The 24,170-nt window shown below is 34.4% G+C and overlaps 1 protein-coding gene across 1 annotated transcript in view; it reads left to right on the top strand.

The window, feature by feature from the left end:
* The window catches only part of LOC131036408 (uncharacterized), a 54,462-nt gene extending 37,096 nt beyond the window's left edge, over positions 1 to 17,366 (top strand). The window contains exons 2-4 of the mRNA XM_057968293.2: positions 476 to 640; positions 15,661 to 16,148; positions 16,390 to 17,366. Of these exons, the coding sequence (XP_057824276.1) occupies positions 476 to 640; positions 15,661 to 16,148; positions 16,390 to 16,761 (1,025 nt within the window). The 3' untranslated portion in view covers positions 16,762 to 17,366. The remainder of the gene's footprint in view (positions 1 to 475; positions 641 to 15,660; positions 16,149 to 16,389) is intronic.
* The last annotated feature ends 6,804 nt before the right edge of the window (positions 17,367 to 24,170 follow it).

Below are 24,170 nucleotides of genomic sequence, written 5' to 3'. Positions count from 1 at the left end.
TACGTTAGTACAAGAACGTTATTTGACCATCTCCTACATATAATGAGCTAATAACTCTTTGAGTATGGGCTTGCCTTCTCTCAAGGATTATAGGGGTGATTCTATTCATGTTTATCGTTCACTTAATTGGCTGATTCCTTAGTGAATTGTTGTAAACTTGCAACCCGTAGATTGTTGGGAACTCTTTTTCAACAGCTGGTAAGTGCCCACTGAACTGTGCTTGAACATGAGAGCCCAATAAGTGCAGAGAGCAGGTGAGCTTTGAGCCTCATAAACTTCCAAAAACAAATAAAAAAAATATTCAAGTATATGTGTAAACTTTGTGTTTGTTGCTTATAAATTTGTTATTTTATGTAAGAGCTGCATTTTTACATCATAATAGTGCAATTTACAGGCAAATTTATTTGTAATTTGTTAGCTTTTAATATATAGTGACTGTTAAGTCTATACTGATTTTGCTGCTTGGGAATTTCAGTTGTCGGTAGCATTTCAGATTCAAAGGTGCCTTCTCATATTCGAACACAATTGAGGCAATTTGGAGAGGTTAATGCACATCATAACAGGATTCCAAAAGGACTCCCAATAAGCCTTACAGGTCACACAAAAGCTGTAAATGCTGTAGAATGGTCACCAACTCATGGTAATAAAAATGAGCTAAGCTTCCTTTTATATGTGCCATTTTTTTTCCCAAGCCTTTTGATTTTGGAATCCAAACTTGCTCTTTGGAATATTATTAAGTTGGAGTAGCATGGAAGGTTGAAACCATAGACTGTTTAAATTGGTATGTTAGTTTAATATAAACTTGTGACCTTCAGACAGTATGTTTTTCACCAAGGACAAATATTTTGTGCAGACAAATTTGCATCTTTGACTACCTATTTTTTCCATCTAAATGTAATTGAAGTTAATTATTAGTTCATATACACAAAAGCAAAGCTTCATTTAGCCAAGGACAATAATCACTTTTGGACATTGAAAGTTTTACAGAAACATCTTCTGTTTTCAACTTTTCTGGCTATGGAATCTTCATTAGGTAGGTGCTTAGCATAGCTACTAAAGTGAACTCCACTTTGTCCAGTTCTAATTGGGATTTGGAATTAGTTATGCAAGGTAGCATATCCAAGAGAAGTATCAGTTCTTAATATGATTTCTGGTAATGGATGGTCTCAATTATGTGAATCTTAAGGTGGCATTTTACTTTGTCCAACTCTAATTGGAATTGGAATAAGTTGCACTGGTAGTATAAGCAAGACAAGTAGCAATTCTTACATTGATTTCTGTTAATGGGTGTTTTTAATCTTGTGAATCTGAGGGTGGCATTTAATTTGGATAAGAGATATTTGCTGTAGTTTTAATTCTGTTTCATTAATGGATTATGCATTTTCAAGCAAGCAGTTATCAATGTGGTTAATTTTAATGGAAGTCAGAACCCAAATCATGTGACAATTTTCCATAAATGAACTTAGCTATGCTGATTGTTGTTATTTCAGTCAAAACCCTCGCTTCTACTCAGATGGTCATGTACATCACAACTACAAAGCAAATATGCTTGAATGACTTCATTAGTCCAAATCCCATTTTGTTAATGGATTGGGTCTTATGGCTTGTAATCCCTTTCATTAGGCTTCTTAGATCTCTAGCACGTCTCACATGTTTGGTGTTAAATATGTAATCATGTGAATGTGACAGGCCTTTAAATCCCTGAAATAGCTCTTTGTTGACAGTTAGGATTGCTTAGCAGTGATGGCTTTCATTCTAAACATGTTTTCATTATTACTGTACATCCTCAGAGTTTTTTCTCTGACTCCATTAGAATAAATTAGTCATGTGACCAATAAAAATAGTTGAGCCTTCACCACCATCTTTATTTTTTTAGTAAGTAGTATTTAATGGGTATCGAGACATGCCCAATCTCATTATTAAATTGTGGTAGGGTTGCAATCATGAATAACTGGACATCTTAAATATGCCTTAGTGAAACTTTAATGAATGCATTCATTATTTAATTTGTAACTCTGTGTGCCATCCTTGTTCAAACCACAATCCAGAGTGTGAATATGTGTAGGAACCAAGGCAATTAGAAGGCTTGTCCATAGATTATAGGTTTATTGATCAATTAAACATAGATTGATGAGGTATTAATGTTACAATAGGCTTGATTGTAAATGACTAAGTTGCCAGTCCGGTTCGGGCTCATGCTCAGGTTTGAGGTTTGGGTTCGCAGGTTCAGTCAATTTTTTTGGGGGGGTTTTGGGTTCGTTAGTACAAAAACATATAAAATTAAAAATATATATACATATATGCAGCAGTAGTTAAGTTCAAGATAAACCACTATGCTAATAGTTAAATAACATAGCAAAATACACCACCATATTAATAGTCAAAACTCAATTGTCATGACATATATTAAAGTTTTAGTTCAAATAGTCAAAACATACTCAACTCCCAATTATGTTTTGGTATATTGGCATACCCCTTTGAAACCCCATATCCCAATCTGAACTGTTAACTTAGAATTAAATGGCTATAACATAAACCAAAGGATCAATATTAAATAATAAAAAATAATCACATAAATTTGTGAATAGGACAACTATGTTTCAGCCCTAAATGGACAGTAATAATTCATCCAAATGAAAGAATTCTTTACTCTCACCATTGCATTTTATTTTTTAAATCTACAAAGCCTTGAAAAAATGTCTGCTATATGCTAGTCATTTTAGAATTACCAACCCAAATCAACATAGAGGAAAGGTTGAAAACACATCAAAGCAATTCACAACATGGTATAATTCCCTTTGTCAAAATTTCTTTGCACTTCCCTATCTTTCCAATTTATGGCAAGCAAAAAACAAAGTTCAGCAATGGAGCAAAGAAGTCTTGTTTTTCATTCTATTGTGCAAAATGAAATAGGTTTTACCTTTTTAGTGTTTTAAGAGCTCAAATTAGGGTGGGGGGGTCGGATTTGCCTTTTTGGCAAAAAAAAGACTTTAAAAAGTAAAAAAAAAAACATTTTGGTCAAATTTATCACAGGTCCCTTGAAAAGCGTAAAAATTCTTCCTAGGTTCTTCTTGGGTTCACAGGGCCAAACCCACAGGCTGTGGGACGGACCCTGTCCAAACCCATAGGGAACCAGATCTGTACCAGGACCCAGGGGATGCCCCTCCAGAACCTGGTAACATAGGTAAATGATACTAGAAATTACACGCTGCATAAATCATGCTCAATCCTTATCCCTCCTTAATGCCATGGTTGATCTTGGCTTGGGTCATCCTTTTATTTGCAAAGTACCCACTTTGTGCAACTTCTCCTGTTCCAATGCACCCAAGCGCAAACATGGATGCAAGCACATGAAAACAAAATTCCTAAAGTCTTTTGGAAATAACATAATGGCTGCATCCATAATAGCATTCTATTTATATGGCAAACAGAAAGTTTAAATGGAATTCAATTACTTCAGTTTAAAAAGAGAACAACCTGTCAAATTAAAAAAGGCTTAAATATAAATTATTATTATTTGATATTTCATGCCAAATATAGTGCATAGAAAATGAAACAATTGTAAGACAAAAAATATAGAATTTCTTCAGTGTTGCCCTAATTTGCCAAAAATTTAGAAATCTGAGAGAGAGAGCAATGGCTGAAATTTGCTCTTATTTGCTGATGATGACAATATTTTGAAAACTCTGATCAACATATTTCTTTATTCACCTGAGTACCAAAATAGTTTGACTTTGGAATGAAAAACCGAAAAATGTTGTGTAAAATGAAAAAAACAGGCTACATATGCAATGACAGACAAATCTGCTGGTATTTGATAACCCGTGAGTTATTTATTTGTTATTGAGTAACCTGTAGGGTTTTCAATTACCTGTGAGTTTTGTGAGAAAAATCAGTTTAATCTGGCGTGGCCCCAGGGCTGAGCCGTGATTATTTTTCCTTGGTTTGTTTCTATGGTTGCATCCTTTTGTCTAATTATGTTTTCCTGCCTTAAATACTTCTTGCTGCTTGTTAACCAATTAAAATAGGACTCCTGTTTAGGTCAACCAACTGCTCAAGAGAATGGGAAATGGCTTGCAAAATCTTTCATGAATCATCTATGACATTGTAACAAAAATCTTTCTTGGGATTGACTCAACAATCAAAAAGATAATTTTTTTTCGACTAATCTGGAAAAACATCTATGACATTGTAACAAATCTTTCATGAATCATCTATATGACATGGTAACAAAAATCTTTCATGAATCATCTATGACATTGTAACAAAAATCTTTCTTGGGATTGACTCAACAATCAAAAAGATAATTTTTTTTCGACTAATCTGGAAAAACATAGGGAAAAAATTAGGAAGTTAAAAAATGCTGTAAAATTCATAAAAATAAGAAAAATGCATTTAAAAATAAATCCACGCCAAATCAGGATTAGATTGCAGTTTTTGAGATAAAATTGCAATAAGAGTTCTATTTTGGATTTTGGTGACGGTGCATGAGCATGGAGGAAACATCAGTGATTCAATTTAGATTAGATTGACAAACCTGCTGACAGCCAATTAATTACTCCCCAGTTATTGTGATTTTTTGCAGAGTTTTTCTACCTCTATGATGGCCCATCTGACTCAAAAGTGATATGCATCATTTATTTTTGATGCTTTAATTTTCATAATTTGCTGGGTTTTGATTGCAATCTACCTCTAGAAATGTCTCCCGACTTGCAATATGGTAACATCAATGTACATTTCCTTGGATTGAACAAACAGCAGGCTTCTCTGCACATATGTATACATTCGTTAAGGTCTGCATTTGAATCTTTCCTGCCCCCCCGCCATATATGGAATAATAATCCAAAAATACCTATTTTGCTTGTTGACCTTAATTCAAAAATATGCAGAATATTTTCCAATATATTTCTTGTGTGGTATGCAGTCCAACAAGCATTTTATGATATTCAAAGATGGCCTCCAGTTATAATTTAATGTCTTCCATTTGTTTGTTTTTTAGTTATAGCTTGGGAACTTGTTCAAGAAGGAAGGGGTTTCTGTCCAGTTTTTCAAAATGAAATTGTTGAGCAGAATGTGGAAGGCATGCAGATAGCCTATACTCTATGTGGACAGTCCTTATCCTCTTATCTCCCCATTCTTGTTCCCTTGCTATTTTTTGAATTCACATATCATTGGTAGGATTTTTGGTGAACTTTTTCCTTTGTCTGCTTCTTTCATTTTCCTATCTCCTCAAACATGGACTGTTGGAGAAACTGAGCCACATCCAAACTGTGCAAGAAGGGGTTTCCGTCCAGTTTTCCAAAATGAATGAAATTGTTGAACAGAACGCAGAAGGGGCAGTTAGCCTATATTCTATGTGGATAGTCCTTATCCTCTAACTCCCCATTCTTGTTTCCTTGCTATTTTTGAATTCACATATCATTGGTAGGGATTTTGGTGAACTTTTTCCTTTGTCTGCTTCTTTCATTTTCCTATCTCCTCAACCAGGGATTGTTGGAAAAACTGAGCCAGATAAAAATTAATGCTCACAAGTAAACAACTACTAAATGGGTTGAACTACTCTGCATGGAAAACCAAGATGAAGACAATTCTAATCTAGGGCAACAAGCAGATCAAATTGAGCTATGCAGAAGAAGAGCAATCGGTCAAACAAAATCGAAAGGCTGTCATGCCCATCTTGCTGGCTTAGAGAGATCACAAGATCATCGACTTACATGATTTGAACGAGAATGCTCCATGCTCCGCTTGTATGTACAAGTTGTAATCTGAAAGGCCTTGAAGAAAAAACTGTGAGGAGTTCTTCATTAAATTTTGATGTACACTTTATGTTCCTTTGCCTCAAACTTCAAATTCTTAACCTTGTTTCCTGTATATTTCCTCTTGGAAATCCTCATTTTGAAATGCACTTTTCACATTCATTTGATGGATGCACCATCCAAATTTTGCTGCAAGAAAGAAAACAAATTTGATGGTTTTCATATTTGTAGTTGGTGCAAAAGTCTCCTTGTCAATTCCTTCTTTTTGAGCGCAACTCTTTTGACATCATCATTCTCACATCATCAATATCTTTCTTGACAACATTGCATGATGTTGTTGATTATGGTATCTTCTGCATCTTAATGTTTTCCTTTATTTACTGTGTGAAGCCACTGTGTCAACATCCATTGGTGTCATGGGACAATGTGCAGCAAATGTGACAAGTTATTTATTACGTTTTCTTTGGCTGAGATTTTCACTTTTTGTTTGCAAGAAAAAATATTTTCTTCTTTATTATTGTTACTTGCTTGCTGCACTTCTTGTTAAAGTAAGCCAACAAGCTCATTACAGGTAATGTGGCGATTGGTGATGCTCAAGGAGGCAACAAATACTTTGATTGAGGAAGGTAGAGCATGGAGTATGATCATCAACAAGAGATCACTAACTTCTTGATCTACTTCTAGTAGTTGGTTCTTGATCTGTGTCAGTTGCATAATGAATTCTTAAAATTTGTAATGTCCCCTTTGTAATTTGTAGCAATTACTTTTAGCAGTTAGACAGGACTGTAAGCACTTTCAGTTAGGAGAGTGGAATAATGGAATAAGGTCCCTAGCTGAGTGAATATTCTAGCAGCATAGGAATACCAGTTAGATAGGCATCACTGTAGTTTTTTGTCTTTCAATCAGGAATGACTGAGTCTTCAATAAGGAAGAGGTTGACTCTTTTAGTTTTGTACAGTTAACCCCTTCAACTAAGAGATGGATGTACTAGTTACTGTTCAAGGGATGAATTGGCTATGATTTTGGATTGCAGGTTTGAGGGAGTATAGGAAATGCTTGAAGGAGAAAAGAAAACACTTCTGAAATTTAAGCATTCAACTCTCATTTCCACGAAAGTGACATTGCTACAGAAGCTGAGTGGTTGGAGACAAAATCATACAGGCAATCATCTTGGGGATGAAAACCCTCAGGAGTAGCATTAGTACAGTGTGATGGAAGATTCATACAGAGGGGCTGTCAGGATTATCAACATGTTCAGACTTGCATAGTCTAGAGTGCAGAGTGCACAAGAATATCAAAGGTGATCAGTTCTGTATATTGGCTGTACCCAGTAAATTTATTGGATCAATAGATTTTTTTTTTGTATGTATATGACTGAAAAAAGTATGCACACACACATTATACATACAAGCTGTTGAATAGACTAGTTCTGGCTTTGTTATTCTGTACATTTTCAGTTAGGGCTCATTTCAATTTTTTTTAATCTTTCAGCATCTTAATCATAACTTTTGCATGTTATATTGCTTTTTATGATCTAGAAAATATTTCAAGCCGTTTAAGCTATGTAACCCAGGGACGTGTCCCCGGCCTAAAATCCCCCGTTCCCGTACCGAGGACGTTTTGGGGACTTGAGGACGGCTAGGGACGTCCCCCTGCTGTCCCCAAAATTGCAAAATTTGTGGGAAACGTCCCAGACACTTGGGGACGGCAGCGATTCTCAAAGGGGACGCCCCCCCCGTCCCCAATATGGTTGGGGGACGTCCCCCCATCCCCTAACCGTCCCCCTTTTCCCAGCACATTAAAAAAAAAAAGAGACTCAAATGCTCAAAAAAAACATTTTTTAATTTTATTATAGGTCCGTGAAACTGGATTTTCACTAATATGATGGGTAAACATGTCTGAATCACTTCCAAAAGCACTTAGAAATAAAGAGCAGCAGCCTGGTAACAAATTTCACAAACACTTAGAACTCAATAGTGTGTAAAAAAGTGGTTGCAGGTCTGCAATATTGGACTTTTCACAATTATGAAAGGTAAACAGGTCTGAATCATAGTCAAAAGCACTCAGAAATATGAATAACAGCTTGGTATAGAATTTCACAAACACCCAGAACTTTGTAGTGCATAAAGAAGCGGTTGTAGGTCATAATAGAAATGGAAGACTATCAAAATATCCTCCAACCAGAAAGAAATAAAAAACTACATGCAAACAAGTGTTGGCATATTGACAATGTATTTTCAATTATGAATGCATATTGAGTATTGAAAATGAATTCTGAATTATGAATGCATGTTGAGCATTGACAATGAATTTTGAACACAAATGTGGTATGTTAAGGTTCTATAATGTACATATATCTGCTTTATCCATGTTTTCATATGAATATAATGTATATATACATGCTTTATCTATTTTTCATATGAACATTTAAATTTTTCCCTATATATTATATGGCTGTCCCCTTTGCCTTCCCAGAAACTTGTCCCCTGCTGTCCCCGTCTCGGAAACTTGGGGTAACATAGCATTTAAGTGGCAGTCTTGGGTAGAATTCAGATTTTTTTTATTTTTTTTCGTATTTTACATGTTTTGTATTTTGCATTTTGCATTTTGCATTTTGGAGGCCCGATTGGTTTATGCCCTAAGTTTTCTAATGCATCTGGGAACATTGTGTTTAAATTAATGGGCTGGGAGTTATGATCCCAGCAAGAAGGGGTTCCAAATTAAGTAACTGCAACAAACATTTTCAGTTTTCTAATTATGTTTGTTTGTATCTGATTGTCAATTTCAGCTTCCAAGGACATAGATCACTAGCATGTGTTGTGACTCTTTAGTCCCAATTTAGTTAGAGTAGAAAACATACATCTCTCCTATATAGTTTGCTGTTTTGTAAAGCTCTTAGTTGCAATTAGAGAATGAACATGTAACATGAAACATGAAAGTAGAAAATTATAGACATCCATCAACAAAAAGGAGACAAGAAGCAATGTGGAGAGACCTCTTGTGGGTAAAACATCAACCAAAAGAGTGAGAAACCTCAGTGACTACTTCAAATTGGCTTGTAATATTTGGACACAGTCCACAGATTTACTCAAAAGCCTGACAACACCCTTTTAAGACCAATTACAAGTCTTTTCTACAATCTCGTAGCTCTCTGCTACAGGACAGCCATGAATGCTTACAATAATTGTAAATAGTTTTACAAAGTAAAGTTAAATCAGATGGTTCTTTGGATGAGTATAAAGATTGAATTGTTGCTAAAGGACATGCAGAATAGGAAGGGGCAGACCATGAAGAAACCTTTGCCCCCACAACAAAGATCAGATTTTTCTAGATTATCTGCCTTGTTGATGAAATCGGATGAAGGGTACATTAAAATAATGTCAAAAATGTCATCTTGAATTGAGACTTAGCAAAGGAGGTCTGCATGGTGCAGCCACAAGGATTCTAAGTTCCTAGAAAATAACATTTGGTTTGTAGGTTGATTAAGTCTTTGTATGGAATCAAGCAGGCTCCTTAAGCTTGCTATTTTAAAATTGATCAAAATCATAGAGATTTATAATTACAAGTTATTCTGATTCCTATTTGTATATCAAAATCGATTGTGATGACAGTGATTTTGATTTTCCATTGGTAACTGATTTTGCGTATCTTTAGTTGGTTGGTATTTTGATTTATGTCCATGCCGTGAGAAGAATGTTGGCTAGCTTCAAAATAAGTACTTCATTCTCTACTAGTGATCCATAGATTTCATGCTCTCTAGATATACTGATTCTGGTTGGACTAGATTGACTGATACTTGAAAGTCTACAGCCGGCTATGTTTTTACTCTTGGTTTAGGGGTAATCTCTTGGCTGAACAAGCTACAACATTTGCCTTATCTTCTATTCAATTAGAATACAAAGGTTGCATTAGTATTGGTTATAAGGCAATGTGACTGGGAAGAATATTGGTTGATCTCCAACTTGATTAAACACCAATGCCAATTTTTTGTAACAATCAACATTTGCTCAAAATGGTGAAAAATCTAGTCTATTGCACCAAAATCAAGCGTATTGAAGTTTTTATCATCACTACTTCTGCTAGTTGATCAAGAATGGAGGTATTTGTCTTTATTATTGTCCTATAGAAGATCAAGTTGTTGACCTAATGACTAAACCACTTGGTTGAGATCTAAGTCATCAGGTTCGGCCTAATTTCTTCCTTGAAGTTCGAAATTCGCCGAACTTTAAAACAAAGTATAAAATTCGTACATTGAAAAAAGTTAATATTCCCACAATCTTCAGTTTGCCATGAGTCGTCGTTGGAGAAGTGTGGAAGCCGAAGGAAGTCGTGGTAGTGTTCGATCCAGTGAGTTCGCCTCTGCCGCTGTGTTCGACGCCCTGCTAGTTCGCCTCTGCCGTCGTGTCATCTTTTTGTAATGATTTTAAATCTATTTATCAATGTTAAACTATTTAGGCAAATTTATAGATATATTACATATATTTATTAAAAATTAAAAAAAATTACATATGGCGAATTTAATTCAAATTTTATACATTTCAAATTGTTTCCTTGTCGAACTTCATTCGAATTTCAAAGCTGTCGAAGTTCGAATTTGAATTCGAACCTGGTGACTTAGGTTGAGATCTAGAGATAAACTTTGGGTTGTATCTAGTTTAAAATTTAATCATTAAGGGGGGAATTAAATAAGTTAGGAACGTTGGGCAACATAGATGAAGTTTTCCTAGTAATAAGTAATTCCTTATGCTTAAATCAGTAGCTAGTTAGTACTTGGTTTCACTTTTTTTTTTTGCACTATCAAGTTACCATCTTATAAATAGTGGCATTTTTTATGACCTAATTGTACTGTTTGTGCTCCAATTTCTCATAGGCCTTGTTTTTTGCCATGTTTGGTTTTAATAGGACTTAACTCGAGGAACTCTCATTTGGGTGCTTGTGTGATCTACCACTGAGTGACTAACCTGCTTTGCTTTGCAGTTGGGCTTTTTGGTAGGATCTTTATTACAGTTTTGTTGTGGTTCATTTTTTTTTAACATCCTTCGTTGAGCCACACTTTGGTGCTTGAGCCTGTAAACTAGCTCTGGTATCATACTATTTCCCTGGACCAGCTAGGACTAAGACTTAGGACCTCCCATACCTTCTTGGATGGACGGTTAAATTAAGAACTATCTGTCCGTGCAGTCTAATACAAATTCACTTGCAAATTTCTTATATTACTTGACCCGTGTTGTACAAAACATACAACAGATTTAGAAGCAACCTGAATAGAACTTTATTGATTCATAGACTTCAAAATTACATCACAGATCTAGCCTCTAGGGTTTACAGTCAGTTTTGACCTTAGCTTTGAATTACAATCCAAAGCAAGCAAAAATCAAGCAAGTGGTTTCACATACAATTACTGTCAGCCTTCTTTAGTTATCTTTCTTTACTTGCCCTCTTTCGAACTGGCTGCTGCTCTTCTAGCTCCTATTGGCTTCATTTACTTTTTTTCTCCATGCTGAATGATTCACCACCTTTATATATCTATAAGTGATATCTTTCAAAATGTAGTACATTGTTCCATGTGCCGTAGTATAAGGATCATAGGACCAATATTAAATGAATTCACCATAAGTAATGCCTTGGAACTAGACATGTTGCCATGAAACATGTGGGTGAAAACAGTGGGAAATTTCCAATGTGTGGTGAGATGTAGGCTTTCAAACTTGGTGCAGTCTAAACCATGAACTGCCTCGAGACCAATAATGCTTATGATGACATTAAGTGCTGGTGTGAATTCCAATTCAGTGATGCACAACCTGTAAGTTCTCTCCCTAAGGGCGTGACACACCATGATTTACATAATGTGTTGCAGCATCAAAACAAACATCTAGTTATGTTCAAAACACCTCTAAGAAGCTATGTTAGTTCCAGGAGAATGTTATGAGACATCAGCAATAACTATGACTGGAATTGAAAATGCACTTTTGATGACTGATAGAGAATACAACCTGCAAAAGTAAAAAATAAAATAAAGCAAATATTTTTTGATTGATGCAAGATTGCTTGTAGGCCTGGGATGCTCTTGCATCAGTTATCAACCCTCTTTGTGGCAAGGTTTTTTGGTAGTCTCATGTATTACATTTTTCTTATTGCTTATTTACTTGAACACCCCCCAGTGAGCTAGACTTTTGGTGCATTGGGGCTCATATGTTGGCTTTGTGATCATGTTATTTTCCCTGATCAACTTGAACTTGAATCTAGGACCTCACATTTGGATGATAAGGTGTGAGCTTCCAATCTTTTGAGACCTGATTTTTTGGTAATCTCCTTATCATGGTTTGGGTGCTGCTCACTTTCTCCAACAGGGATATGGTGGATTGATGACAAAGAGGCATCCAATCACTGGTTTTGGTTTAAAATACATAATGGATTTTGGATTCATTCTATAGGGATGTCTCTTAACTGGTACAACTTGGTTTAATTTGTAATTACTACTTTTGCAAATAGATATTGGAGGAACCCCCTTTAAATTCGTCAATATTCATACATAAATATCTATGCTTTAATGATCCCAATAACAATGTCTAATAGAACATGCTCTTAAATATTTCACATATTGAAAAGTGTGGTTCTTGTCCTGTGCCTAAGTTGATCTCTTGTTTCACAAGGCATTATCAAGTCTTAATTAGAGATGATGGCCGGTTTTTGTGCTTCCTAAAACCTTACCCACTTCTTTCTACAAAATGTGGTGTGAGGTCAATCTGCTTTGCTAGATGATGAAGGACAAATCCCCAGAGTCTTACCAGACTTGGGGAATTTGCAGCAGTAACTATTTAATTCCAATCCAACTAAATTTTCAATGCAGTGCAAACTAAGATAATGAAGAAAACATTCAACTTTATTTATTATTGCCAGAAGAACTACAAAATCTGTAACAAATTTATGCACAGTTCACATAATCATATACTGTTTTCTTCTTACACACTATTTCTTTTCACACCTTAAATCTGTCTCCATGCATTTCATTCTCTTTCCACGTGTTCCCTGCACAATGATTCCCTTCACTTTGCTATAACCCTGTTTCTACATACAAATTCAGTTCGTTCACCACGTTTTCCCCTCTTTGCATTCTATTCATAACTCTGTCTTCCAGCCAATTGCCACGCTCTGGCTCCTCGATCTGGTTCAAACGCAGTCAAAACTCCCTCTATCTCTTGCATTAGGCAGGCTATTCTCTTCCTCACGCCTCTGTGGATGTCTTTCTCTGGCTACGCACCTGCTTTTCCTCTTTCACTACGCAGGTCTTTCTCCCAACTGTCCTTTTCTTGGGCCGATTCCACCCATGATGCCCTTCTTTGCTAACTTATGTTTCATTTCATAAACTGCATTCAGTTTTCATAGACAACAGCCCAAATGACCAATGCCTTTCCCAATCCCTGATTGCTCGATCTACAACTTGATTGGATGTGCCATTCAATTCCCGTGGCGTTTTCACTTCATCTTCATGATGTCCTCCCTTTATTTCATTCATTGCATAATTGACAATGGGAGCTGAGAGGTTTCCAATTCGATAGGTTTTTTTGGAGTAAAAAACAGAAGACCTTTATCTAATTTTATTAAGTTCCCATGTAACACCTGTCCATTGCATTTGTTCGAAAGATTCTAAATCTTTTTCAACATATTCTTTTCTTGCATATCTGCATTCATGAAACCATATAAAGAGTTCATGGGCTTTGTCTATACTAACGCAATTTGCATACATATCTGTGAGGACAGTTGCAACTCTAACATCTACCAAAATTCCTCCATCCTTATGTTTTGATGGATTCCCATTCCTGTTTCAAAGTCCTCATTTTGTCATAGGCGGTGATGATGCTCGCAAAGGTCGTTGAATCGGCCTTTATACCTGCCAACTGCATTCGAATTGTTTTGGATTTGAATTTGAGAGGTTTGTAGCAAGGAAGGTTTTAGCGGTGATTCAGTTCCACTTGGTCAAAAGACCCAATTTGCACCTCAATGCAAACCGTCACCCAATTTGTCATTAAATTTATAATATGATTAATTAAATGTTTCAGATTCATTTCTTATTTTAATAGCCAAAGTGGTTATGACAGCAAATGGTCATTTGTCAAATCTGATAATGCATGGAAACCGTTAATCATTACATCCTCCTTCCAAGAGCTTGGGTTCTCTTCCAAAATTTGCAGAGATGAATAACTCAAACAAACCAAAATTTAACAAAAATAAGCTGGAAATTTTTTGTGTTGGTGCTGATTGCCAGTTCGCCCGGGTGCTCCTGCACCACTAGATGAGCTATCTCCAATTTGTGCATTTGCATTTATGTGTTCCTCTTTGTAATCACCTGCTTACCATTTAGGATAGGTCATCCTTCATTTCCTGTATATTACTAGATACAATTCTTCTTTTCTTTCTATGTGCCTTCCGTATACAAGTCTCTTCTTTCCATTGTAGTCTTCACATTTTAATGTATGTGAAGAACATATGATTCTCTTTCAGTGGAAGAGATTTAGAAATTTCTGAGGAGAAATAAATGATAAAATAGTTACACAACTGTGAATATGAACCTAAAACAACAATGAAGCAGAGAATTATATTGGGGACTCTGCAATTGTGGAAGAAACGAAGGACAAAGCTGAATGAGACAGTTCCCTTCTGCAATTATCTGTAACGTACAATCCACAATACAAGAGAAGTACACATTTTTTCTTTTTTTTTTGCTGGAGGAAGATGGTTTGTGGAGGTTAGAATACTAAGATGTATTTGGGGGCATAGTTACAGGAGTTGTCAAGCACTGGACAAACTTGACAAGTTATTTTTCCTTACTGGCCACTAAACTTGGTCTGATGAAAATCCCAAAGTCACGGGTTATTTTAAAAGTCAGGAAAACACTTGAATACTCAAAATTTAGAGAAAGAGTACAAATTTGGAAATAATATACAAATTTTATCTCTTTGCCAATTAAGGAGTTGTGTGGCATTGCTGGGGTAAGAACTTTGATCTTCCTAGATGGTTTGGGTAGGTCCTCGAACCCTAGGCAATCCTCTGTGTACAGTCACTTTGTATTGGCCCTTTCATAATGAGCCATGGGGATTCTAGTTCCTCTTCAACTCTTTGACTTTAATGCAGGCTAGATCGTTTTTCTCTTTTGACTCCCTTCCAATAGCGCTCTCCCATGAGATGGAGCTTTACTTAATTATTTGGTATTATCTGTAATGTACAGTCCACAATACAGTCTATAATGCAAGGTTCTTTTGATTCCTAGGTTGTTTTCTTGTAGTTAGATTTTTTCCTGTAGTTGTAGAGTGATATTAAAATTCTAAGTCTTCTAGAGTGATATTAAAATTCTAAGTCTTCTATTGTAATTTGCTGTACTTTTGAACCCCATTGAAATGCATTGCTCATTATTTGCATTAATACGATTTTCTTTTCTTTCTTACTAATCAATGAGTCTAAGAGAGACATTCATCTGAATATTGGTGTACTCTTTTCTTTTCCTGCATTTTTTCTTTTCTTGATCTCTATGTTATAGGGAAAAAGCCAGATACACTTAGTCTACCTGCATTTTCCTTAAAATTGTCAGGCTTGTTTTATAAGTCAATCCTGTTTCCAAAATATAAACATCTGCATGCCAAATCTTTCTTATGCTTTTAAGGTTTGAAAACTTTTGCACCCATTCCTCCAATCCTTTTGTCACGTGAAGGTATACATTGTAATTCCCTTTCCTATAAGGAGGAGATAGCTTATAAAATTCCAAGAGTCCATGAAACTATACTTAAATCTATTTTGGGAGAATCGATTTAAGACAAAAAAACTTAAACAATGTAAATTGCTTCTTTGCAAATATCACAGATTTCTGCATGATTTTTCCTTTAATTTTTGACAATTGCCAGTTTTTCAGGACATCTTCTTGCTTCAGGAGGAATGGATCATATTGCTTACATTTGGAATGTTTGGAACAGAGAGGGCCAGAATAAAGCTTGTGTGTTAAGTCATCATAATGCGGCAATTAAAGATCTTCAGTGGTCAAAGCAAGGACTTCATCTGCTTACATGTGGCTATGATCAAACTTCCCGACTTACAGATGTTGAGACTTCTAGTCAAGTACAAGTGTTCCGTGAGGAACAAGTTGTAAGTGTTGTGAAATTTCATCCACAAGAATTCCACCTATTTTTATCAGGTGGATCAAAAGGTACTATAAGGCTTTGGGACATCCGAATGAGCAAGGTAATTCGTGAGTATTTGAGGGGTCTTGGCCCAATCATGGATATTGATTTCAGCTATGATGGGAAGAATTTCATATCCTCCAGTGATAATTCTCAGACAAATTGCAGTGAAAAGTCTATTGTTGTTTGGGATTTCCAAACCCAAGTTCCTTTATCAAAACAAGTATGTTAATGTTATATTTGTGCTTTATGCATGTTCAGTCTATTAAATATCTACAAATTTTATGTTGATTTTATGGTGGCAATTTTGATGTGTCCTCTTTAGAAACATAGAAAAACAACAAAGTATTTTATTATATTCCGTTTAAATGTTGTTGGCATTTGAAGATTATAGATTAAGATGTTTCGATATTTTGAAGGAGATTTGTGGTTACTGCATACTGAAATATTCTGTGCTTCATCAGGTCTATGTGGAAGCATATACTTGCCCATCAATTCGCTATCATCCTGTTGAAAATAGCTTTGTTGCTCAATCAAATGGTAACTATATTGCAATATTCTCATCTACTCCACCATTTAAGTTGAACAAGTATAAACGGTTTGAAAAGCATGAAGTTTCAGGCTTTCCAATTCAATGTAACTTCAGTCAGGATGGTGAACTTCTGGTTACTGGTTCGGCAGATGGTTGTATATATTTCTATAGTTATAAATCATCAAAACTTCTAAGGAAGATGCATGTGTATAAACATGCATCTACTGATGTTGTTTACCATCCCTTATTACCTTCAGTGGTTGCATCCTGCAGCTGGAATGGTGAGGTATCAGTATTTGAATAAATTTGAGAAAATTTTGTTCTCCAAATCATCAGAATATATGAAGAGTTAAGAAGTTTTAGTGTATGTATGGTTTGCATAATAATAATCACAGATGGGAATCTGTCATAATTCATGCTGATATGTAGATGGCTCAAGGAAAAGCATAAGAGGCTTGCAAATTAATTGATACCGTTTATTTCATTCTATTAAGAATTGGTGAGAGGGATGATTCTAAAAAAACTGTGTATAGATGTAATTTTGGCACTCTAATAATTTAATCATCCTCAAATTCAGGGCTGAAGATATGGCAAGTTGTTACACTTCTCTGAGGTTTAGCTTTGTAGGACAAATCATGCAGAAGTTAGAACTGAGAAACAAATAGATCTGATCTATGTGAGTTGTACATGTGGGTAATTTAATTTGGTGGGCTTCATCAATTCAGCATCTCAAGTACATTGACTAAGCCGATGGGCATATTGTGACCAAAATGTTATTTACAAGCTCAAATTTATTGTAGCGGCAAAAAGGCATGTTTTCATATTCGAATTCTACTAATTGAAAAAGATGAACTTTTCCTACGAACGCTAGGGAGTTTGCCCTAAGATAAGAGTGACAATAAATATGAGATGTTTTCTTTCAAATATAGCTTGTGATTTTTTTTTTAGATAATATTTGATATTACTAGATATTGGTAAAAAGTTGTTAGGTGGTTTTTGAACTTTATCATATTTGCCTTGCTGTAGGTACAGTTATGCTTGTAATGTTAGATATGACCCATGAATTGATTCTTTTATGGTATAAGAGGTTCTTGCTCTTCAATTATTGCCGGATTGAAGTCCTTGGCTTTCAAATTTTTGAGGTTCGTAAAACCCTAGGGTTTGATGGCATTTATTATTCAATCCTCGTGTGTTAAGCAAAGATGGCAGTGTCCTAGCATAGATACACATTGTTCCTAATTAGCTTGGATCATCACTTTCTTTTGGAGTTGTAAATGTGCACTATGCTAAATTTAGTGTGAAAGTAATGGAGTGGGTTGTGGTTGTAGGCAAGACACTAAAATAAAAGCTGGAAGAAGGGCAAGGGTGCAATGTGTTGGAGATAATATGAAGGGCAAGTTAGTTGACATTCTGGTGAATTGATCCTCTATTGTAGGGAATTTCTAGGGAGGAGTAAATGTAGGTTGCAACATATTCAGTAGTGATGGAAAGCAATTTGATATTCATCTTGTGCCTAAGGGAATCCCTACAACAAAATGGTGTAATTGAAAATGTGGCTATTGTGCACCTTAATTATTCAAAGAGTGATGGGCCCAAGTTTAATGTAGTTTCTTGTCAACAAAGAATAGTGATTGAGAGAAGCAAAACATGCAATCTTTAATTGGATTATCAAATAGAGGAAGTGATCCTTGTCATGCAAGGTAACATAGAATTGTATTTGGGTTACTTTAGGCACATGTACACATTTTTTGATGATTTACCATCTTGATTCAAAGGATTTGAATACATAAAAGATTGTTAAAAGCTGAAGTGGAGAATTGCATGAGATATTTTGAATGATAAGAACCTCGTGTAGCTGATATTGTTCATGTGATGCTTAAAGCTTTTTTTAATAAGAAGATGATCATGGTGAAGTGTGACCAAGTGGCTGTGTGACCAAGTGACTTTGATATAGTGTTGTATATTTTGAATGTTCTACAGCCATTGTAGATTGAGCTCCTTGTTGTAATTAGTGGTGATTGGGGCAACTCCTTGGCTAGTGGGTTGATTTTCTTCTAGGCCATTATAGCTTGTTTTCTGAGCTTATAGTTAGTAACTGTTGCATTGTAATACATTTGGGGTTGCCTATAATTGTGTACTTATAAACGCTTGTATTTGGATTAGGGTTAACATCAATGAGAAATATCTTATACTAGAATATCTATATTTTATAAATAAAATTTATGTAAAGGATGTCGAGAGATATCAAATTTAAAAGATCTAAAACCTTTAGCATAGATTAATTAATTTCATATGATTAAGGTTTATTAAAATTTAGTCTTATTTTAGAATCTGAAATGATGTACATGCAAAAAAAAATTCCGCTTCTTTTAAATCTAGATTTAAAAATATAATTTTTAGAATATGAAGTGATTTGCATGAAAACAACAATTTTTTTTTTTTTTAAAATCTAGATATAAAAACATAATTTTTTAAAATCTAGATTTAAAAGAAACTAATTTATAAAATATAGGTACACTCATTTTTTAAATTAGAAATGATTTGCATGAAAAAAATAAATAAATAGAAATTTCTTTTAAATTCAGATTTAAAATCATAATTTTTTAAATTAGAAGTTTTACAAAATCTAAATTTAAAAGAAACTTCTAATTTATAAAATATAGGTATGCTAGTTTTTTAAATTAGAAGCTTCTTTTAAATCTAGATTTAAAGTATAATTTTAGAATATGAAATGATTTCTATGCAAAAAAACATTACTTTTGTAACTCCGACCCCCTACTCTATGGTAGTACACTGTCCTCATCAGATCATAATGATGAGCCCGATAGTCAGAATAAGAACCACTTGCCCCGCCTGGGCTCCCTAATTTCTAAACTAAAAATGTTTCTTGAGTAGTACGAGCTGCTCGAGAAAAACAATCAAGCTATCCTCCCCTATGGGCCACAACACATAGGAGAGCTCTATATGGTCATTCAATGGTATAAATAGAAATTTCTTTTAAATTTAGATTTAAAAACACAGTTTTTTAAATTAGAAGTTATTTAAAATCTAGATTTAAAAATATAGTTTTTTTTACATTTAATAAATAATAATGAGAAGTTGCTTTTTAATTTAGATTTTAGTCTTTAAATTATTTTTAAATTATTCGTTGTCTAGTCATAATAAATAATAATAATAATGTTTCTTTTTAATTTAGATTTTAGTCTTTAATTTATTTTTGAATTTTTAGTCATTAAAATTACACGGATTAAAAAGATGGGTGGGTGCCACTGTAGTGTTACGCCTCTCGGTGTAAATATTGCAAGTAATTGAACTTATACAATATATTTTTTTGCTAGGTTTTCTTCTTAAAGGTTATTTTCAAGTTAAATATCTTTTTATATAGTGAGTGCCATTATTTCTTTCTATCACATTTATGATACTTTCCAAATTGCTTCTCTTTCCATAATTTTGTCAAAGTTATTTCACTCCATATAGATGTTTATCATTTAAAAAATGTCTAATCCATTTCCTAGTGAAATTTTCATTGTTCTTGATATTAATATAGGACGTCGCTCTCGATGCAATTACGCTGGCAAAGGCACATCAATGGTAGGATTGTATCCAATAGGTCTCTTATATTCAATAGGTGAAAAAGCTTCAAGTCCATGGCATGGAAATGGTAGTATAATTAGTTGCCCTCATCATTTCGATTTGTTATATTTTGTTGCACTTTAATATTCTTGTACAATTACTCATTTTCACTGCTTAGTCTAACCAAGCTTAATGCGTTATATGGATTTTGCAAAGTAAGGCTTTTGATAACTTGTTTACATAATTTTGTCTTCAAGAGTTGCAAGGGGTAAGTGGATGGTCCAACTTGAAGATAAATGGATTATTTGATTGGCAAACCCTTTAAGGAGGTGAGGGAAATTAGATGATGGTTAAGAACACTTTTGAGGATCCTTTCAATGTAAACAGCTCGAAAAGTGTCAAAAGGTTTACTAATTATGGATAGTCTTTCATCATTTGAGGGCTAGTCTTGATTTTGATTATTGTTCCCTAAGATGATTTGATCTTCCTTCTTGTGTATACGTTGTGTAATTTTAGCAACCATAATGGATCCAATTTTCTAGACACTTTTCCATGCTTGATCATTTAAGTGAATATTTCATAGTCCATGCCTTATGTAGGGGAGAAGTCAAGCATGCTTTTGCGACTAGTTAAGATTATGGAGCTTTTTAATTAAATGGAAAATTTTACTTAGTGTTGAGATATCACCATTCTTGCAAAAGTCTATTGTTTTATAGGTGTTGTAATATTAAAGGGGAACAACCAAACAAGATGTAGGGTGTATACACATTCCTCACTGTCTCCTAAATCTATTCCACGTGTTGTACAATTTGTGGCTTCTCAAAAGTAGAGGTGTGATGTTTGGCTATAAAACTTGAAATACTTAAGAAAAAGGCAGTTGACACTAACATGACATCCATGTAACAAAACATATAGAATATGACTAAGCATTAGGTCATCTAGATTTGAGGAGGGAGTGAAGCATTGCACATATAATATTAGTATAGTATGGACAATATTTTTCTTTCAATGTATGTAGGTTAATCAATCAACAAGAATAATTGTTGACATTGCAAAATGACACATAATTGGAAGCAAGAAATGCCAATTTTGAGTGGTACTATATGATGCTTACAAGTGTGATCAATCTCTAGACAACATGAGTTCCTATCCAAGGTAGAAATTACAAGTAAAAGAGATAGGATGAGGCTAAGGGTGCATAGAAACAAAAAAAAGAAGGCACCAATGCACAAAAATATTGGATCAATTGGATTCTATTGACAACATTTAACCATCTATATGTCTAAATATAATGACTATGGTTAAAGCTATCTCAACTTTCTTTTGTTTGAGGATATAAGCAAACAACCATTACATACCAAACATCAAGATAAGGACACTCATTAAGATGAGTTGTAAAACAACAAAAGCAATGACTACTCATCTATTGACAAATCCAAATATCTTTACAAAATTGGGTAACCCTATATTTGTAGATTGCCAAAAAGAGAAAGACAATATTGAAACATTGATAAAAAGGGAAGCCAATGGGTGAGATTAAAGAGCGTGCTAACTAAAAAATTGGGCTCCTTATTACAGTTCTGGTTGTACACTCTTTATATTGGGGGGGGGGGGAGAGGGGGGATATTGCAAAATCATCAATATCAATACAAAAGCCAATGTAAGATAGAGCTTATAGTAAAATTTAACTTTGATGAGTTTTATAATGGTTTCTTTAGAGATCATGCTTCCACATATAAATGGTTTCCATAGGGAGTTTAAAGAATATAATAGGTTGGTCCAATTGCATGAAGAAAGAGCATTAGATGACCCTTGTTTAGGAGGATATTGGAATCAAACAATTTTATGTGATTGTGGAACTAAATTTCAGAGACTTGTATTACATTGTCTTTCTCTTTCATTTGAAGTTTAACATGCAATTACATCTATTGTAAAACTCCTCAATGGTATTAACCAAATCCTTACATGCTAGATGATTGGGATAAATTGGAAATATTTTCATGACTAATAGTGTTTTGTCCCTACAAAAATCTATTGGACTACTTAGAAAATTGAGCATTGACCCAAGGTAATGGAAAAATGAAAATGTCTTCTCCACATGGGATAGATATAATTGGGTCATGGATAGGAGGCCAAGGAGAAATATAAGTACCATGAGGCTAAGGTGGGTTAGACAAAGTGAACAAGGCAACAAGGTGGTTGGATTACAATGATATTTGAATTGACTTGAAATGAGGATATTTTTAAAACATCGATGAAGGATGGTTTAATTTGGAGACCACTCAAGGACAAGTATAATATTGTAGCATCTAATGAAGATCATTGACTTGAAGCATGCTTGAGAAAGAACAAAGGAAATAGGCACTTGAGGAAATTGGTATTCCTTGGTCTTTGTTTGTTGGTGTGAACAAGGGTTTTTTCTATCCAATTTACCCATTTGTCTTGTGAAAAAGGTATATTATCTAACTAGACATTGGTTGAAGCGTTTTTCACATAAATTCACATGTTAAGTTTACTTAAGGACCTAGGAATCTTTTTGTTTCAGAATACTACATTAATTGATTAGTTTTAGGATAAATAAATTAGTTAAATAAGATAAAAGTTAATTTTTAGTTTATATATATATATATATATATATATATAACTGAAAGGACTACATCAAGTTTTACATCAGCTAGACAAGTTACAGCAGAATAGCAACACAAAAAGACATGGTTGCTGCCCATAGAGGTGGTTTCACACAGACAACCACACAAGATCATCCAGCAAATAGATAGTACAAGATTTTGCAACAAATAAATAGTAAATCCACACTCAATGAACAAAAAACTATAGCAAGTAAACAGTCTCAAAGTCTGAGATACAAAAGAGTGTGAAAAGTTATATTCCTGTAAGTTAGTTTTTATGGAAAAACTATGGCTTTATAATAACCAATGTTATGCATTGTAATACATCTCGATTGAATCAATAAAGCATTCTGCGCTTTCATATGGTAACTCTTTATGCTGGGTGTGTTTTGAAAACTTTAAAGGAATATGGAGGCGGTTTCCTGAAGCTATATGGAAGATGGCCAAGTTTTTGCCAGTAAATGCTTGAAGCCGCATAATAGTGGAGTTGCTTTCTATTGATCTGTCTGTAAAATTTTGGAGCCACATGATAGTTTGAAAGCCTCTAATCATTTGTTATGCAAGTCAGGAATGGATAATCGTGGGTTTATTAAAACCTAAATTAGAAATTGTGTAGCGCAAGAGGAAGCTAGAGAATGGACCAAAGATCTAATCAAAGCATGTGCTGACCACTTCATCTACAGTGATGGAATTTGCAAAGAAAATGTGAGTATAATGTTGATTATGTTTATTATACCATCTTACAACAAATAGAGTTTTCAGTTATTTGAGTCTAGAACAATATATTTTAGTTGGTATCTCGCTGACATATGTGTGAAGAATTTGAGCCCATGAAATGAATGGATGGCAAGTGATATGCCCATTGATGTGTTTATAGATGTAGCGAGTAATGACCAGCTTGTTTATGAAGCAGTATGAAAGATTACTTGCCCTATATTATGCTCGAATTGTTAGTCATTAGTACCATGGTTTCAAAATAGTGCATATTGAATCCATATAGCATGAGGCAATATCACAGAGATTTCAGATGTATTTAGGTGAAATTTATAAAGTTTAGGCACCCTAAAACCAAGCATGGAGTTCGCTTGGTAACTGGAAAGTGGCATTTACCTGCTTGTGTGCTATGAAAAAATCTGGAAAAGAGATTATTCTGGCAATGTATGAAGGAGAAGAAGATTACAAATAGTGGTAAGTAAGGATTTCTACAAGTTAACATTCATTGCAGTTATAGCTTTATTAAACGAAGTGCAGTTTAAGGCAAGAACTATAGAAGTGAATGAATGATCTGTTCTTAAGCACACAACCAATAACAAGAGTAATATGCTCAAGTTTGTTTTTGAGTACATTGTAGTCATTGTTGGTGATAGGAGTGGTTTAATGATTGGTGATATAAGTAGGTTTTCTTTTGGAGTGATAAGAAAAGTAAGTGTGTTTTATTTTTGGAGGTATATATATGGGCTTGTCATTGGTTGAAATCAATATTATTATGTTCATTATTTTACATATGTCAAAC

This window comes from Cryptomeria japonica, chromosome 6 (genome assembly GCF_030272615.1).
Source record: "Cryptomeria japonica chromosome 6, Sugi_1.0, whole genome shotgun sequence".
In the NCBI taxonomy this organism is placed as follows: domain Eukaryota; kingdom Viridiplantae; phylum Streptophyta; class Pinopsida; order Cupressales; family Cupressaceae; genus Cryptomeria; species Cryptomeria japonica.
The sequence above is the reverse complement of the archived record's forward strand: the minus strand, read 5'-3'. Positions and strand labels throughout refer to the sequence as shown.